The sequence below is a fragment of the Ptychodera flava genome, chromosome 19 (genome assembly GCF_041260155.1).
Source record: "Ptychodera flava strain L36383 chromosome 19, AS_Pfla_20210202, whole genome shotgun sequence".
Classification (NCBI taxonomy): domain Eukaryota; kingdom Metazoa; phylum Hemichordata; class Enteropneusta; family Ptychoderidae; genus Ptychodera; species Ptychodera flava.
In genome coordinates, this window is record NC_091946.1 from 29,816,493 (window position 1) to 29,836,934 (window position 20,442).

The 20,442-nt window shown below is 36.1% G+C and overlaps 1 protein-coding gene across 1 annotated transcript; it reads left to right on the plus strand.

Annotated features, from left to right (window-relative positions):
• Positions 1–4,998: 4,998 nt before the first annotated feature.
• On the plus strand, positions 4,999–19,162 carry LOC139119215 (uncharacterized). The gene is made up of 5 exons (XM_070682895.1): positions 4,999–5,490; positions 9,358–9,497; positions 11,622–13,442; positions 14,281–14,459; positions 17,061–19,162. The coding sequence occupies exons 1-3, from the start codon at positions 5,000–5,002 to the stop codon at positions 12,167–12,169; spliced, it is 1,179 nt and encodes a 392-aa protein (XP_070538996.1). The 5' UTR covers position 4,999; the 3' UTR covers positions 12,170–13,442; positions 14,281–14,459; positions 17,061–19,162.
• Positions 19,163–20,442: the final 1,280 nt, after the last annotated feature.

The window sequence follows — 20,442 nt, forward strand, 5'->3', positions numbered from 1 at the left end:
TTCAAGTTAATGCAGAAGCTCATTGACAGGAAGGTCCCTCTCTATATTGTAAGATTTCTTTATTTCTGGTATAGAAACCACTTGTTTTGTGTCGATGGGGAAATTCAATGTCTGATTGGTTCTCTGTAAGTAATGTTGTAAGGCAAGGAGGGGTGCTCTCTCCTTACCTTTTTAACATTTACATTGATGATCTAATTCAGAAGCTTTGTGACACTAGAATTGGGTGTAATATCTGTGGTGTCATAGCAAATAACTTAAGCTATGCAGATGATATGACACTTCTCAGTCCAAGTGTGAAGGGTTTACAGTATCTTCTTTATGTATGTGAAGATTACGGTAAAGAAAATGACATAATTTATAATTCCCAAAAACGGAATGTATGGTTTTTAATGGAAGAAAGATTACCGTCTCTCGTACACCTTGTGTAATGCTCAACGGAAGCAGGGTAAAATTTGTTACTCAGCACACTCACTTGGGGCATGTTATTACCAGTGATAAGACTGATGATGTTGATATTGAACGACAAAGACGTAATTTCTGTGTTAGAGCCAATATGCTATTGAGACACTGTAAACACTGTTCTCTTGATGTTAAGAAAGTGTTGTTTTCTGCTTACTGTAGAAATATTTATTGCTGCCATTTGTGGTTTAACTACAAATCAAAGGTTTTGAACAAACTAAAAGTTATGTATAACAATGTTTGGAGGAGGCTCCTAGGTGTATCTCCTGGTAGCAGTGCTTCAAATATGTTTGTGTCTAACAATATTATGTCTCTCGGGGAAGTTATCCGACAAAGTATTTACAACTGTAAATGCAGAATTGATAGATCTTCAAACGCATTGATTTCTGTTATATGTAATTCAGACTGGAATTGCCACAGTAAGATTTTCCGTCTCTGGAGGAAGCAGTTGTACACAATTTAAGTCTTTCTTTCGCAAGTGTTTATCATTCTCTCTGTTTCTTCTGCGTTTTTTTTCTTTGTTTTTGATCATTTCAGTTTAATGTTCCTTTTGTTTGTGTAATGTTGATATGGACACATTGTCTGAAATAAACTTTAATAATAATAATAAATACGTAGATTAAGTTATGCCTAAATTTTAAGGAATCCATATAAGAAGGTCACATATCTGTCTGTGTCCGGACATGCGTGGACAGATTAAGTCACTTGTTAACCCCCCCGTTCTAGCAACATATTTATGTAAGGTTGCAATTTCAAAAGAAAACAAAATACAGAAATACCTCACTGTAGCAGTAAAATACCTAAATTCAAATATCGCTTATTCATTTGTAATTACGAAGTGAAACAAAATTAATAATATTCGCCATAGAATTTCAAAATGGCAGAGCAATATATCTTTCGACATGTAGTCTGTCAAATGAAGAGAAATTTCATCGACAGGCAGGAGGATTGAAAGTTAGTCTGCACCACAGTCCCTCTATGGATAGAGGGACTGTGTCTGTACCAATGGTTTTGATAATATTCTTTGTCAGGCAATGAAACACCGTTCCCTGCACAAGAACTGTGTTTTCACTCAATGATCAGCTGTGACATCGAGTCCTTGTATGATTCATTCGCACAAATGATCTATCATTTTTCTCAACAGAAAAGTTCAAAGCATTGAAGAACATGTTGTCTGATAAGATTCCAAGAAGAGACCTAGAACGCATGTCGGAACCGTTTGATTTATTTACAAAATTACGAGACCGTGGCGATATTTCGGAGAATAATACACAGCTGTTGGACGAAATAATGAGATCTATCGGGCTATCTGCCGTTTACAAAGACATTCTCGGCAAGTTCACAGGTTCGGCAAACAAGGTAATATACATCACCCAAACGACTGGAAAGTGTTTTGATCTATTGCATTATTTCCAAACGATACAATATGAGTAATTTTTCTCAGCATGATGAGTCAACTTAAATTTCTTAGTACCTTTTTCACTATTACGTTGTAAGATATCGCAAAGATTATCTCGTAAACGGAACCACAGTGAATTACTAGAGTAAAAAATGAAAACGTGAAAATACATGATTTAACTCTTCATCCTCACTTTAGCTAAAAATTTCAAGTAATTACAAATTTAACAATACAGCCAGGTATTTTCCCCTTGAATTCGGACAGGTATCGTTAGCTTTCGAGCTTTCGACGGAAAGCAGCTGTTGGAAATGATATGCAAAATGATACCAAAAATGTGGTCATTATTACAACCTTCTACATATGCAGGCTATTTAAATAAGCTAAACACTAGGTTTTGCAGCATATTTTTAACCCTTGCACCATCATGGGGGATTTCTACAGAAGAAAATAGGGGTAAAACGGTTAAGAGAGTACAAGAAACTGTGGTTGATAATACAAAATATATAATAAAGAATTTAACTAGCCTTTTAGCTCACGTGTCTACACACGTGAGCTAATGTCGTAGCGATGTCTCTCTGTCTGTCTGTCTGTATGTCTGTGTGAGTTTGTGTGTCTGTCTGTTTGAACAATATCTCAAGAACGCCTCAACAAATTGAATTGAGATGTGATAGAAATGTACCATATGCTAATGGCAAGGACTGATTAGGGTTTGGTTAGTGTGGCTTGCATATTTCATAATCAATCGCATAATTATTAGAAATAACAGAATTGGATGATATTTGCTACAAATGTTGATAATACAAGGATTGATCAGTCATGAAAGACATAAAGGTGTGAGATGAAAGTTCGTGAACTTTCTTAATTAGGGATATATATCTGAATTGACTAAATAACAATTGACAAAACTTGGTATGTATATTGAAGACACTACGATTCAACATTATTGAAAGTCATTAAGCATTTTTAATTCAGCCAATTCCTTATTTGCATATTTTATGAACTTTCCTAATTAGAATTATATCTTGATTGACATGACCAAAGTTGACGAAACATCCTATGTATATTGTAGATGCTATTACCAAAAGTCAGTTTTTATTTTGTAAAACATCTTATTACTAATTTGCATATGTAATGAAGTTTTCAAATAAGGGTTATATATCATGATTAACTGGACCGAAATTGACGAAAATTGCTATGCATATGGAAGATACTATGATACAACATTATTGAAAGTCATTGATAGTTTTTAATTCAGTCAATTTTAAATTTGCGTATTTAATGAACTTTCCTAATTAGGGGTATATCTGGATTGACTTGATGAAAATTGACAGAACTTGCTCAGTACATTGAAGAAACTATAATGACCAAAAGTCAATTTAGATTTTCAAAACATCTTATTACTTATTTGCGTATTCAACGAACTTTCCTAAATAGAGATATATCTGGGTTTGTTGAATCAAAGTACGTCAAACGTGCTATGTACATGTAAGATACTACGATATAACATTATTGAAGTTATTTAGCATTTTTATTTTAGGTTACGTCTAATTTGATTATTTAACGAACTTTCCCTATTAGGGAAGCATTTAACGAACTTTCCTAATTGGGAATGTATGCCTGGATTGACTTGACCAAAATTGACAAAACTTGCTATGTGTATTGTAGATGCTACGACATAATATTACAAAAAGTCAGTATTGATTTTGTAAAACAAGTTATTATTAAATTTGCATATTTAACAAACTTTTCCAATTAGGGATATATCTTGATTGACTTCATCGAAGTCAGCAAAACCTTATAGGTACATTGAAGAAATATGATAAAAATTATGAAAGTTGTTTAGCATTTTTACATCAGCAAGTTACTAATTTGCATATTGAACTAACTTTCCCAATCAGGGACATAAGACTGGAAGGACTCCTCAAAAGTGCATGAAACTTGCGATGTATATTGTTGAGACAATTATGTAGTATACGCGAAGGATATTTTGCGTTTTAATGTTAGCTAATTTACAATGTGTGTATCTAATGAGCTTTTACAGTTTGGCATATATAGCAACTCTTTCGGAAAAAATAGAATTCTAAATTTGCAAAAAATTAAGATTGTGAAATTTGTTCACACTCCAAGAGATTTAAAATGAACCCCTACAAGTGCCAGTGGTAGACCAGCAAAATCGGAAAAATTTCAGAATCGGAGTATTTTCCCCGGGGTACATACTACCCTAAGGAAGATCACATCCAGCCACAGTGGACATGCATAAAAGTAGCAAGTTGAAGTAAAACCCAACATGCACAGTGTGCATATTACAGTGTGCATATTACAACCCATGCCCTCAGATCATGAAGGCATCATCTCTGAAAGCATTGGTGATATGACATTAAACTGGTCCAATAATCATTTCCATTCAGGTAATACATTACCAGGTCCATGGGACATTTGTGATTTACAAATTTAAGTAGGACCATCCTGAACCACTGATAGTTAGTGGTGGTACAAGGTGTCCGGAATGGGTAAGCGTACCCCGCTAGTATGCTACACCCGTCAGGACTGGCCCCAAAATTGTTTAAATATTATATGAAATGATACAGAATATGAATCAATGACCGAGGTGTCATATTTGGCCACAATGTCGTCATATCGACCATAGAACTTTTTGAAAGTCCTAACGAGTCTTTTTGTTGTGTATCCCTGTCTCACTAATTTTGATGCCAATGAGCTGTGTCTCAGTTGAAAATCAGTGTAGGAATCACAAGCCCTACAATACCTGAGAAGTTGAGACACGTACACACCATGCTTATTCTTCATGTCTTTCCGATTTTGACCATTCTTCTTTCAAAATTGAATGATACAAATTGGTTCCTACTAATTGAAGTAATGGAGCCCAATTGGCTTTCCAATGACTGAACACTGAGTCAAAGAGAGAAATTCTTGTCTCAAATGTCTCGAAACATCTAAAGATTGGTTTTCTGAAATGTGACATATTTATATCTGTATAGTTGCATGCACTGTAGTAAGGCTTGATGAAATTTTTACCAACAGACTTTAGATCACCATTCTGTGTATCACATGCTTTGGTCAAAGAAATGTCCATCTCAGCAGTAAGGTTTTCAACTGACGAGCAGTTTTGTCTTTTCAGACATCATGGCAATTTCACTCTCATTCGAAGACAAGCCCGAGGTTGGACTCTGGGAGAAGTTTCTCATTAACATGAGCAAAGAGATGAATGATGATGAACTTAGAAGTGCCAAAGTTGCGGCAAAGAAAGCTATCGGCTGGAAGGGATTCGAAGAAATCACTGATGCCACAACATTTTTCAACACCCTTGAGAAAGGAGGATACATCAATGAGGATGACACGCACTACCTTGAAGAAATCTTTGAGAGCATTCCACTGAAAAACGTCATGAAGGAAGTGGAAGAATACAAGAAAAGCAGAGCGGAGTACGTAAGCAGGAGAAGAGAACTAGCAAACACACAAAACGTCGACTTTGTTGGAAGAGAAGGGTACCTGAAAGAGCTCATGGACATGCTGCGAAAGCAGTCAGAAAGGGTAACCTGCATTAGCATCTGTGGCCTTGCTGGGATGGGAAAAACAGAACTGGCGTTGGAAATCTGTGCTAGGCTGAATTATAGGTATAGCTTGAACAAATACAGTAAATGTGTAAATGTGTATGGGATACAATAAGTATGTTTAAGTATTGCCAAAGATATTATGAGGTTATCCCACGATATCAGCGCTTGGTTGGGACGTATTGCCACGAGTGAGGGTGCGAGCCGCATCACACGAGTCAAAAGACGAGTGTGATGCGGCGCGCACCCTCACGAGTGGCAATACGTCCCACCAAGCGCTGATATCGTGGGATAACTTATTTATCATATGCCCATGACCGTATATTTATGTAAAAGGTAATTAAAAATAAAGAAATTTTATTAGTTTTTGTCAGTATTTCGAAGGGACTATGTTTTTATATTCTGCCGCTGGTCTGAGCGCATTGATACATGTTTGTTTACAACAGCTGATCAAGTCGTCGATCGCATCGTGTCGAGTGTATACAGTCTAAACAGGATTATTTCAGCGCAATTTACCGCAGTTCAGAAAAGGAATGGAGCCAATTTACTTATTCTGGTCACCGTCCCGGTGTTCTGGTGGATAATTATTACACAATATTGTAAGTTTGAATTCACTTTAATAACTCTTGCTGAAACATGGCTTACGTGAACAGGAACGACGAAGTAGCGCGAAATACAACAGATTGTAAACATCAACTTTTAATTTCCTACAACAACCTGTCTTGTAACTCTCTTTAGATCTGAAATAAAGGAACGTTGAATTCATATGTACTAGTAATATGTTTCGTTTTATATATCGGTAAATTTTGATTGAAGTGAAAAAGATGGATTTGATCGTTAAATGCAAGATGAACATCATAACATCAAATCGGAAATAAACAACAATTGATGACGTATAACGTGCCGTATCAGACTGATGTTTTACGTTCCATGTCACGACGCGTCAGAGGAGACACGGATACGGTCATGGGTATATGATAATCACCAATATCATGCATCTTCAATGTGCACATTCAATAATTACAACAAAATATATGCTGTTAACTGTGCATAGTCTCCTGTAATGTGCTCACACTCATTTTTTGCATTTAATGTGGACATTAAATATGCATATCTGCTGTCAATAATATGAACCTTTTCTAATGACAAAAAATAAATATCACAGTGACTTGTGAAGCAGATTGACGCACTAGATCCCCTTCGAAGTACATATAAGTACTTGTATAATTGTGTTTTGTTCATGGAAAGATCACAAAGGACTTAAAAGTGATAGTCCATCCGAATATTAACCTGCCTTTGAAAGTTTGTAACATTTATGATGAAAAGATGAGAAATGTGCTGTTTATTTTTCGAGATAATACTATTTTATCAAATGTTGTTTATGACGCCGTTTCGCAGTATGGAAGCGCCACCTACAAGAATTCCTCAGAGAGGCTTCACCGTCTATGTCGTTAAGTTATCGTGTTTGGTTGAGGAAGTTAGGGGTATCGCTAGGGAGCCTGATCTGCCATACATTTGTACTGAGATATGTACCTTGAACTAGAATTCAGCGATTTCGAACTCCGGGAATGTGAACCTGGTGTTTCCGAAGAATATATGGCCACATCGAAAGAATCGGAAGTAAAATAAGGGAACGTTGCTCTGTCAGTTACCACAGGAAGCCATACAATTGGAGGCCATATTTTTTATTACAAGGAGCTGAACAGATCTTCGATCGTCAGGTGACGTAACAAACTCGAATCTACCAGCCAAAAAAGTGTATTTTAGGGCAAAAACATTTCGATTATCACTGGACAAAAAAAGGAGCTATGTTGGATTTCAAACGCCCGAAGAAAATTGGATACCGAAATTGCTCTAGCTATTTAGCCGTTGAAACGCTGATTACAAAATATGGACAACTCTTTTCATAACGACGAATTTTTGTCGAAAATACGAATTCAAAGTGCTAGTTGATATAAATTTATAATAGGGAAAAAAGTAAGCGATTCAAAACATACTAGTAGTTCAAGCACCGTTCCGCATGGGGGAAGGAGGACAGACAAAGTGGAAGACCTTAAGGAGGTCATCTGTCGACTCTAATTGGAGTGTCCTAAATAAAGCACTTTAATATTGTCGGGCCACTTAATTAAACTTCAAAGACACTTTAATTTTCTCGTAGCACTAAACTAAACTTCAGTTAATCTTTTCAACTTGCAGACGTACAACTTATACTAAAATTTTCCTTTGGTTACAATTCAACTAGTCGTGAGCTAATTAGAAAACGAAGATCCAAGTCTCCGTTGGTCAGCTGTCAACTTAGTACAGTGTCGAAACCGACCTGCATGTGTTGCACACGTTTGCTCAAGCCACAGTATCACGACATAAAACAAGTAACAATCACATAACTAGAAATCATGTGATTAGTTGTTTCGGGAAAATCCATTGTAATTACGCTCTGGTGGAAAGTAACGAACTTCACTTACTGCTGTTTATTTCACAATTTAGCGGTGAAATCGCTAAGTATGTTGTCGACGCTACAAAAAGATAACTTGCTCTCGCTGTATCATTAAAATTCAACTTACAGCACAAAAGCCCGTATTTTGTCTAAAAGGAACAAAAGACTTCAGTTTTGCTTATGTCGGAAATTTTCCCGTGATCAATGAAAGTGGTCATCTACGCAAAGTTTCTAATGTAGCACTAGCAAAGTATAAACTGTTACCATCAAATTTCTGTGTGACTCAGCATGCACAAGAAATGACGCACTACAGCATGATGTGAATTTTAGTTGTATTAAAGTTGATCGATCTCTTTCCTAAACTGTTTGACATCACTATCTTGGACCCAGAGTTCGCATTTCAACATATGGATTTCCGATGTTGTGTCGCTTGGACGCTAGTTGTGTCGATGCAGTGAAATATGACAGCGTAAAAAGTAGAACGTTCTGATTTCAGTTGATCATGCAAACTGATAATGTTTTAAATACCAATGCAATGTCATCCGAATAACAAGAATAATAAGTAAACATTTTTCATAATGAAGGTGATCACAACAAACACTCCCGCGGTTCAGGAAAATTATAAATGTTTGAAACTATAAACCTATGTTCTGTTACGGAGAGTGTCTCTCTCAATCTTCTAATGTTCTCCTTTTCACCGATGCATTTGTTTTCAAGTAGTTTTGGGGTACAGCATCATCTTGAAGTTTCTTCCTACTCCCTATTTTATTGTTGATCGTTAAACTGCCGACAAAGTCCTTCTCTTGGAAATGGTCTTGGCTACGCAAAACATGCTCTGTACTTATAGTTTTGACAGCGTGTGTCAGTGCAAATGTTAAACGGCCACAATTCGCAAAGGAGGCGTTTTTTCTTCAGGTTTGAAATAATGTAGAATGCCTTACAAAAATCTCGCTCACGATCATTGGTATATATCAAAGTTGGTGACGAGACTCCCTAGATCGGACCGCCTAGCCATCATCCAGGCATTTCTCCTGCATGTTTTGTGGAGGAATCAGACAATATGACCTCATACAGTCTGGTAGAAATGGCTCCATATTGCATGATTTTAATATTTAACTTCGTCTATAACTTCAACAAATCGCACTTTCTGTGTTATGATAAACGCTTTTCTGGCATAATCATATACCTGTGTACAACTGATGAAATTTTAGGTGAACTATCCCTTTAAACTTTAATGTGACACTGTCCAGTCAAGTCCAGTACTAAAATTAGTAGATTCTTTACAGTGTAGATGTAGAGGGCTAGCAAATGGATGTAGTTTTGCTCAAAAATCATAAATTTAAGGCATCTGCAAATTGAAACAATCGTCGACTGAACTCTACATGTGATTTCCTGTGCTAAAAAGCACATACTTCAAGCAAATGCAAAATTCGAATAGTTGTCAATGTTAAAGAGCTAAATCTTGAAAACTTGCTTTTTTCTTTTGTGTGTTATAGGTCATACCGTGTAGATTTGAGAGAGAAGAGTTTTGGTAGAGAGGTCATACTTGAGATATTATCTTCTCTTGGAATGAGTGTAAGCATTGATAGTGCTGATTTCAGTGTTCTAAGAGGATGGACTAGCTCATGCAAGATAGGTAAGGCATTCAACGTGAAAACTCTCTCTGTACATCAGAGTATTACTATCTGTCCCTTCCTCGGGAACAGATATTCATACTCTCAAAGTTTTCCAATGTTCTTGTGGTCTACCGCTTGTTGGGTGGGGGCCTCATTTTGAAGTTCTTGGAGTAAGAAAAAAATTCACCGTCCAAGTCTTTTGAAAAAAAATTCACAGTCCTAGTTTTTCGAAAATCGAAAATTTTATTTTCCCCATAGAGTTTACACAGGAATGGCGACCATTTTAAATTTCTAAAATAAATGTTAGGTAATTAGTTTCTCTAGAACCAAACTTTGCACGGTGACCCTTAATGTTTATTCTTGATTTGGTAAGAAAACAGTTGAAAGTTTTTTTATGGAAACTTCGAGCAAAAGTTTAAGTCTTTCACTTTTGAGGCGCATACTAACTTAATTAGGGACTGGTCAGTTTCTTCGGCCTGGGGGGGGGGGCGTTGAATTCATGGGGGTCACCCTGTTTTTGACTTTGGTGATAGGGGGTCACCATGTTGAAATGCCCAATAGGGGGGTCAGTGTGTTTTTGAATTTTGACACAGGCTCATCATTGCCTAAAATGCTTGTGTCAGCCACAAATTTCATCATTCTGTTGCATTTGTCGGCGCGCCTTTCGGGCGCGTAACTTTAATAATCAGACATATTTTTCAGCACGACCGACTTTAATATATCAGGCATACATATATCAGAAATATTTGTATGTTCAATATTTTTCAGCGTGCTCTTCGAGCGCATTACTTTAATATATCAGACATGTTTCAGCACGCCCTTCCGGTGCATTACTTTAATATACAAGACATATGTATATCAGAGATATCAGGATGTTTCATGTTTTGGAGGATGGACGCCCTTCGGGCGCCATACTTTAATAAATCAGAGATATATGTCAGAGATATCTTGATGTTTGCTAAGTGAAAGTGTACCATTAAGAAATCTGCAGTTCATATGAAAAGCATGACAAATTCCTGATACTTTTCTGTTTTCTCTATGAGAATTCAGTATGAGAAAGCAACATGCACAAATATTTCACAATATATATTTGATACAGTGACTTATTTTAGAGATAGAAAAATGACAAGATATCTTTCGTTCTCATTGATGCAACTATTTTCCTTTGTGTCTCAGGTTTTCTGTAAAAAGATGCTTTTTATGACTAAAATAACAGTTAACAAAAGGCAGTTTTCGTCATTATTAGCTGTGCTTTTATGGTTTCAATGTTACAAGAAAAGGTCCTCTCAGACATCGCACACATCAGATTTGGCTAAAATAGCTCTCTATGGCTTCTCAGGAGATTTAATTGAATGGCAGGCAAGTCTTAACATCCATCAAAGTTTTTGATTTACTGCTTTTTCCTCTTTGATATTAATGATTGACATCTATTTCTGTACAATACTTCAGGTTAAGCATAGAAAGTGTGAATACATTCACATCTTATTCAAAATACTGTATTCAAACTTTAAAATTGACACTTTGAAATTCCTATCTTACAACTGACATGTCAACAATTGCATTAAAACACATAATGACTTTCTATATATATATATATATAATATATATATATATATATATATATATATATATATATATATATATATATATATATATATATATATATATATATCCAACTTTTGTTTTACCGTTGTTGCGCGGGGGGGTCACCCTGTTTTCGAATTTGGAATAGGGGGGTCAGCCACTTTTTGACGTCGGCAAAAAATAATCCACCAGCCACCCCCCCAGCCCCCCAGGCCGAAGAAAATGACCAGTCCCCTATACAATTATACATACCAGTTTGATACTTGGTTAGCAAGCGTTCAGCCCCTTCACATACTTGAAAGTCACGTGTGAAAGAACTTTCTGTACTAAAAGAAAATGACAATGACGGTTTAAAATTGTTATAAGCCATGTAAACTGCATCAAACTCGAAGGGTACAATGTTTGTTTTGAAGGATTTCAAAAAGTAATGCTGACGTTTTTCGTCCTGTTCCTTGTTCACACGCTGTACCTACTTAATGCAATATAAAGAAAATAATAATGTTTTACTTTTCAACAGTCGCCCCCTCATGACGTTCTGTGTAAACTATTGCACATTTCAGATACCATACTGTTTATAGATAATGCTGACCAGCTTGTCGAACCAGGCAGTTACTCATCCGATGACTTTCACAACACTTTAAGAGAACTGCTTCAAGTCAAGAACGAGAGGCTTAGGATCCTAATCACGTCTCGCTTTGCTCTTAGGGAAAATCTCCTCAGATCATACTCCTTCAGGCAAATAGAATTGACGCCTTTTGAAGTGCATGAATCAGTTAAACTGCTCCAATTGCTAGCCGGTGCAGATCGGGTTTCAGACAGGGAAGCCAGCGATTTGGCAATTCTGACCGGTAACTTACCTCTTGCCCTTAAAATAATTGCCAGCCATTTGAAAGATGGGATAGTTAAAGCACAAGATTTCATCAACCAATTAGATCCTGCCAAAAAGAGAGCAATGAAAACCTTGACTTACGGCACTCATGTGGCAAAACCTGTCGATCAATGTTTACAGTTTGTTTTTAAAGCTCTTCCTGAAAACTTGAAAATTGCTTGGTTGAAGTTGTCTGTGTTTCAAGCACATTTGATCAGACAGCAGCCATGGGAGTGTTGAAAACTGAGGACTTGAGTACAGCAAAGTTGGATATTCTGCAGCCGTTGGTCAGTCTGTGGAAAGTTATCAATGCTGAGCCTAACGTGAGTTTTGAAAATCTAAAATTCAGCTTCATTGATAAGTACAGTCTTCATCCTCTCGTCAGATCTTATCTTCAAGAAACTGGCAAAGATGAAGACTTACGAAATTCCTTCGACGAAGCTCAAAGGGATTTTGTACGATACTATGATGAGCTTTTGAGAAAAAATGCCAAGAAGGTTGAGAAGAATTATCTGAAAGTTATGAAGTTTCTGATAGAGAGTAACAAAACCAATTTGGATCATTATCTCAAGCTCATGAATCAACTTAAAATTAGCCCTCGACTCGAAAACAAAAAAGACCATGGAACGTTGTACTCAACTTATCTGCTGTTTGAGCACTATTTGGACCCAGACAGGAGAATCAACATTTTTAAAAATCTAGCAAATGTTGCTAGGGAGAAGGGGAAAACTATTCAATACTGTTTCTTTAGAGGTTTTGAAGCAGACAGCTGGATTCCTAAAGCATACCCTCACAAAGCGTTGGAGATATTGCGAGAACCGTTGAGAATGTTGAAGAACTTAGAGAATCAGGCAGAGGCCAACACAGATAATTATAAACTAACTGTAGCTACTTGTGAATATGTACAGGGAAGAAGTCTAGTCAATATTAGGGAAGTCAAGAGTGGAATAGCATTATTAGAAAAATCCTTGGATGTACGAAAAAAGTTGTTGAAAAACCACACATATGTTGCTCGGAGCATGAATTCAATTGGTCATGCATATCATAATGAAAAGATATCGAGAAATCATTGAAATTTCATAAAGAAGCCGTAGATGTTTTATATAGTGTTTCCGAAGAAGGAACACACTTAGACATGCCAACTTTCATCCTGAATGTTGGTACTTGTTGTCATGCGAAGGGTAATCAGGCTGCTGGAAGACATGATTCAGAGGAAAGTGAGCGATATTACAGTGAAGCGTTATCATATTATGAAAAGGCAATAGATCTAGAAAAATCTATGAATACTATGGCCTTTCAAAAACTGCTGTTTGCTTGAAGAACAAAGCATTGACCTACAGCGAGATGAAGCAGTACGATCTAGCAATGCCTCTCGCCGTCGAAGCCATGGAGATCAGACTTCGGTTACTAGCAACAACAGCACGAAGTGTATACTTCATAGGCTCCTTGTACTTCAGTATGGCCAAAGATGCCAAGGAGAAAGAGGATACGGAGAAGGTAGCTGAAATTAAAGGTATGAAAGTTGTATACATATATTCTATTACAGGAGAGAGTTTCTTTCTTCACTACTGTTGTCAATTTTGTTATACGTGTTAATTCAGTTATGCATGGCTAGAACCCAGTAACATGCTGAGAGACTGATTTTCACAATATAACTTTTAGCCCACTTGCAGACAGAACTTTAAAAGAAAGCATTGACATAAATATTTTGACATAATGATGGTTCAAAAAAAATCTCAAGAAACAGTATATTTGTATGTTTTAGAAGCCCATAGTGTCATCATGACCAAAACTATTGGAGTCCTTGGTTGATTTCAAGAAGGCTTTTTCATGACTCAGAAAAACATTTTTATGACTTTTTAAAGTCGGCTATGAACCTGTATGCAGGTTTGTTCACTAAGCAATGTAAATTTCCAATGTGTGCTAGCCTAATGTAAAAGGTTATTTATTTGCATCAGATTAATCCTAACTTTACAGCTTCATTTGCATGTGAAGGCAAAGACTGGCATTTGTGTCCGCTTAGTTCTGTGCAGTACTTTGCACAGTTGACTTTGCAAAGGGGTTTGATGGGGAGAGGTAGGCCTCGAGAATAACGTTTATACCTTAGCTGGTACACTCCCACTTTCCTGTGAACCTGCAGGTCCAATACTACCATCAATAACAATGGGATTGGGCCAAATCAGAGTGGTGAAAGGGTTAAAGATATCACAAAAATACAAGCTGTATAATCTGACATCTCGTAATACTCATTTTGAAAGACATGTATATCGGAAGATTTTTGTGTGACTTGTCTTTTTAGAAGAGAAATATATCATTCTGGCATCTCTCTGTTTGTTTACTCTCTCCAACAGAAAGTCATGAGTTGTACAAGAAGGCCCTGAAGTACTTCAAGCAAGCTACAGAGATTGAGGTAGCTCTAGATCCTGTGAGGCGAAGTATTGATTATACAGATTTACAGAATGAACTTGCCAAGGTTTTAGAAGCACTGCATATGGAAAAAGAGAAGGAGTCATATGAAATGTTATTTCTGGTAAGTCATACCTACTGAAGACAAACTTGTGTTCCCTTACCAAAACTCGGTACTAAAAAGTGTGAAATAATCGCAATCATACCAATCCATAATCCAATGACAGTAGGTCAGAATTCATAAGACAATAATTGTAAACATAGACACAAACAACACAGAACAGACAGTAAATAGACAGTACACAAAAAAAGTCATATTCATGAAAGAAAGAATTAATTTAATTAATTTAATATCAATAATTTTTGTAAAGATATTTTTCTGCCTGAATCAAAATGCAGACTGTTGTGAATAATGGCTGAAGCATTCGGTGGTAATATGAGGAGTTCTAGGGGCCATAGAAATCATAACAAGAAGCCTGAATTTTGTCAAAACACCGTGGAGAAGTGAAGTATTTGTAAACCCCACACAAAGTATACTTCTGGCAAAATGTGTACAATTTTATGTACATACAAATCCTACTTCACCCTAGAAATATTGAGCCACATTTATGAGGTAGAGGCAAGTATCTTTCATGTGTACATAAAATGTACACAGACACATGCTACGTGCCAATGGAAGTCTAACATTATAATCATGCTTGTTTTTTGTGTTATAATAAAATGTACATAGCATCTTGCTGGATGGATAAGTCAGAATTTGTCGCAGTATCATTACAGAGCATAAGTCAGAATCATGTGTGTTGTGTGTGTACATAAAACGTACACACTTGAGTTGACATATTTGCACTTTTCCCGAAGTGCATTGATTCTATTGTAGCCACCAGTAGTAAGCTATGTAATCTCTTTACCTGTGATCCCATTTGTCATCATGGCTGCTATATCATCCTTGCCATCAGCTCATTATGTGACCCAGAGGCACTGCTTTACAAGTCAATTACTTAAACAACCTGAGTAATCCAAGTGGTACAACCAGGATAAAATGATGCTGATGACAAAACCGAAAGACAATTTTTCAAAGTTACAATCTGAATGTAATCAGTTCGTGAAGGCAAAACCTTGTGACACAGTGATTACCCTTTTTCTGTTTTTACTACAGTTTCTTTAAACATAGCTTGTATATGTTGTAAGGACTGTTATATAAACAGATGAAGTCCAGAGATATTCATCTGATCACTTTTCAGAAATGCATCTTTCCAGAACTTACAAGATTATTCATATTTTATATTTATCGCAAAGTAATTTATATATTACTGAGTATGGTGTTGCACTAAATACACTTACAGAAACTAGGAATTTCCATGGTAGTGCCTGAAGAAGGGGATTAAAGCTCTAATTTGTTAATATACTTGATGTATAGTTTGTCCACACCTAATTCATACATTAACTATACACAGATCCTACCCATTCGTTTTATATGCGAGTGCATATTGTGTATATACATGAAATCTAGTCTGTGTAGAGTCCATAAGTATACATAATGCATTTCCTTTGATGACTGCTTAATGTAGCATTATTTCTACATAAATTACAGTCTAACATCATACATACGGTATATACTTTATACTGTACACATGTCCTATTAACACTGTACAAGGTCCTACCCATGTCTTCGCAAATACAAGTCCATTCTGTGTATACATGGAAATGTACTGTCTGTAAGCTTAAGCATAAAGCGTTCCATTTTATAACGGCTTAATGTGGCATCGAATTCTTCATACTCTATGTACACATCATTTATACTTATAATATACACACATCCTACTCACATTGTACACAAATTCCACTCACACCAGGGCACGTAGCTATACTTTGGGTTTATCCAAAGTATACTTTATTTAGGGGCAGTTTTGGTAAGGGTTCTCATTTGTAAAAATGCAACAATTCAGTAGGTTTCTTGTACAGTCTCAGTTCTAGATAAAGCTGTTTAAACTAAAAACGAAAGTATTCAATAACTCATCACCATTAAGACTGAAACAACATGTACACAAAACATCAGATTAAAAACAGCCTGGTTAGACTGGCCCCCATTGCTTGGCTTTTTTTGACAGCATTACTGCCTGTGATCCAGTGTTCCCTCCAAGCCTTTGAATGGGTGCGCTACTTAAGCTTTGGTGCCCGAAGGGTACGGCAGCCACAGCATATACAGGGGCAACCATGTTGCATCTTCTCTATGTATGCTAATTTATCGAGTTATGTAAATCCGGTCACGTGCAGTAGTCACAACACACCATGAACGCATACATGTAACATGTGCTGGAAGCAACTGCACCAGCAACGAGCCTTAAAAGTCAAACACAGAAGTTAAATTGGCAATGAGATTGCATTTTTCACCCCCCCTGTTTCGATGCTTATCATTACCAAAACTAATACCGTTCGAAATGACGGAAACTAAATTTGTGCAAAACATGAAATTTTACTGTGAGGGCAGTCGGAGACACGTGCACAAATAACATGCAAATAAGCCATAGTGGGAACACTGCAGTGTAATCTATACTACAGCCTACCACTAACGTGACAGTCTGTCACTTTCTGTATTGATATTTATATGCCCATAGACTTTGAGCAAGTCTAGGCCCGTTGTCATTAATTACAATTTGTCCCCATTCATTGTGATTGTCAACATCTTGCTGACACAAAATATTAGAACATTTTTTTCTCATTTTAGAAAGCAAGAGACCAGAGTTTGTACGCAGGGAGCAGCAGCGGTAGTGGTGAATCTGATGAAAGTAGTAATGGTGATGCTGACCAGGACAGCAGTGATTAAGTTACTTAAGCAAAAAAAGAAGCATCTGTCAGCTTTGTACAATCAAATCTGTCAATTCCGCATTTAGAGAAGATATCATGTGAGATGAAAATTCCCTTCCCCTCCCATATCTGTCATAGGGTGAAAGACTTGTATATTCTGTTTTTGTCCCTAGTTTTAACTTTCACTGATTTGGAATGTAACATTAGCCTTAGCCAACAATCGACAAACTAGATCTGATATGTTTTCATTATGCAATTATCCATCATGTTTATTTAGATTGACAATCTTATTAAGACAGTACAACTCTATTTTTTTCCATGGCAACTTTATTTTCTAGATAATAGTTGTCTTTGTTGTGATCAGTAATTTGCATTAAATAGTAATTTTCATGAAAAGCTTTGCTGCAATAAGTTCAGAACTGTATATTTGGTTGTGTTGCAGTGCTTTATCATTTAGACTGTAATAATGACAGTAAATTGTCATTATAATCTACATCTGGTGTTCAAAGAACATTGTGACCTTGACTTTTATCTCAAGGTCAAATGATCACCAATAATGTTCTACTGTCTTCTAACACCAGGATGATAAAATAAAGAATTCATAGATATTTGCTTGGAATGAAGGGTATTTTATCAGTGGCCAAGTAAAAATTATCTTTGGGATTGTATTTCTACAACAGGAAAGAGGTGGACTATGCTTTAATCTGCAGGAGGGAACATGCAATATCTTTCATAGTACATGGGTTTAGAGTCTCATTTTAAATGTAATCTAAAAGCTACATTACACATAATTTACAGCATGTTAAAGAGTAGAACAAAACAGAATCAGAAATTGAAATTTTCATATTTATATGAGCATCAGAAAATTATATTTTTAAAATGGATTTGCATGAAAAACAGATAAAGAAGTTAAAATATTTAAACCTGACAGCTCGTTTACCTTGGTAGGCCTGCCATGAATCTATTTATTAAAACATAAAAAGTCAAAATTCTGACAAAGAAAGAAATGTCCAAAGAATTCAAGCAAAAATAACAGTTCCAGGGGACCTTATCAGGCCCTCTGGAACTAAAAAGCACATTCCTGTTAAGGCAGAAAATATTCGCCTGACATTTCTGAATATTCATTGATCTACCTACCACTGTTTAGTTGAGCAGTTCCATGTCCTTGGCTTTGGTGATTTTTGAATGAAAATTCCATCTAACAAATGTCCATATTGGTTATCAGTACCAGACAATTTAATAATGAAGCATATACCAAGTTATCTTTCTTGTGGGGGAAATTATAGGCCTTTTCAAGAATGTTATTTATATTCACCCCATTCTTTTTGGGATAGACTCAATGTATGTTTGTGTTCCATTTTTGCCAGCCATTAGCATATTTTTATTGATAGACACTGCAAGTTCTATACTCACATAAAGATCATGTATCTTGTGAACGTTCCATTAATCAACATGTATCTAGTAGTACCTGTAGAAGAATGTCTATTTTACATATTGCTAGTAAAGAGGTTATTATACTGAAATCTCCAGTTTTAAAGTAATTAGGCTATTTTGTTGAGTGGCCATTTGACCTTTGACCTTTCTAGTACTCTCTGGCTTTTGATATGACAATGTGTATCGTAGTCAATAGAAAGAGGCTTATCCTAAATAGAGGGGAGTTTTCAATGTTTGCCAATGGATTTTTGGCTGGGTGAGCTTGGATAAGTATATATTGTTTTATAAATTACATATGAAATAGTGGAGTAGACAGATTTTCTGACGGGCTGTTTTTTTAGCTACTATAGACTGTAGTCTATAGAAGCTATTGGGATGGATATCTGTCCGCCGTCCTGCGTCAGTCTGTATGTATGTATGTATGTATGTCCGTTTGTGAGGCGTCCGTCCACTCAAATATCTTGAGAACCGCAGTACTTACTGATTTAATATTTGTTGTGTAGATGAAAAATATGATTATGAGAAACTTTTTTTTTAATTTTTTGATATTGTTGAAAATATGCAAATTAGCACCAAAAAGGCGTTTTTGGTAAAATATCTTCTTCTTCATAACTGCTGGTCAGACAGCTTTGTTATTTGGTATACAGGTCCCTAGGGATAACCCAACTTAGATTTGGTCAAATTGTGATGAAATATGTAAATCTATATTTTTTAGGATTTGTTTTTTCATCTTTATTTCATCAAAACCGCTCGTCTGACAGCTTTGATATTTGGTATACAGGTTCCTACAGATGAACTAAATATGAGATATTGAATATATGATGAAATCTGCAATTTTGTATTTTTGGTAAAATTTTTGCAATTTTTGGTCAAAAAATGTGTTTCTCAAAAACTACTTGTCTGATGCCCTAACCCTAACCCTAACCCTAACCCTAGTTTGACAGTCTTGTAGTCTATTTTGCTAGTCTTGCCAGGCTCTTAATCACATACATGTGCCTAAATTCTTACTAGTCCAGTACACTACTAGAGTTTAAATCACTAATCTATTACTTCAAAAGTTTTGTCCTTTACCTTGTTCTACAATGGATTGTTGACTTTTTGCACTTTCAATGGATGTTTTATATAATCAACATTTTAAGAAGCCCTGTTATTTTTCCTAACTTAGACCATGAATGTTTCACCATGTAGTCACATACTGAGACTTCATAGATGTATGGTGTTGCATCTTTAATTGGCAGTACAGTGAAACCTGTATATGCATATTTTAGAACAGATGTTTTGGATAATTTTGTATAATGGTATCATTCTAGTATCATTTTTTATAAATCAAGAGGAAGGCAGACCAGCCAAGGTACAGTCTTCTGTGGAATATGTGAACTATTTTTATCCTTGCTTTCCTCAACAAAATTGATATTTAATATATCTCTTAGAGCTTTAGAACAAAGCTGTAACACACAAACCTGCTATCCATAGCTTTTTTCAGTCACTATAGACATAATATTATATAGGGCTCAGCCCTTGGTGTCGCGCCAGGGGTTAAGATCGGCAATGTTATTTGTATTGATTCATGATAAAATGTAATTAATTGTTACTTCATAAACGTATATATGCCCGGTATATGTGACAACTATGCCCAGTTTCCCTCTGATGAAAGCAGTTCACGTACGTACACGCGCGGACGTCAAACCCTGCAGCAGTGCAGGTAGGCCTATAGATTTTATGTAACGTGTAAAAATTTTGGACAAAAATTGGCAAGTTTTACATTGATAACAGCCTATTGCGTTAAACAAGGGACGTATCATGCAACCATTATCATTGCAATGGTAACCGCACTGCCCAACTTCCACTTGCAAGCTGAAAACTGTAGC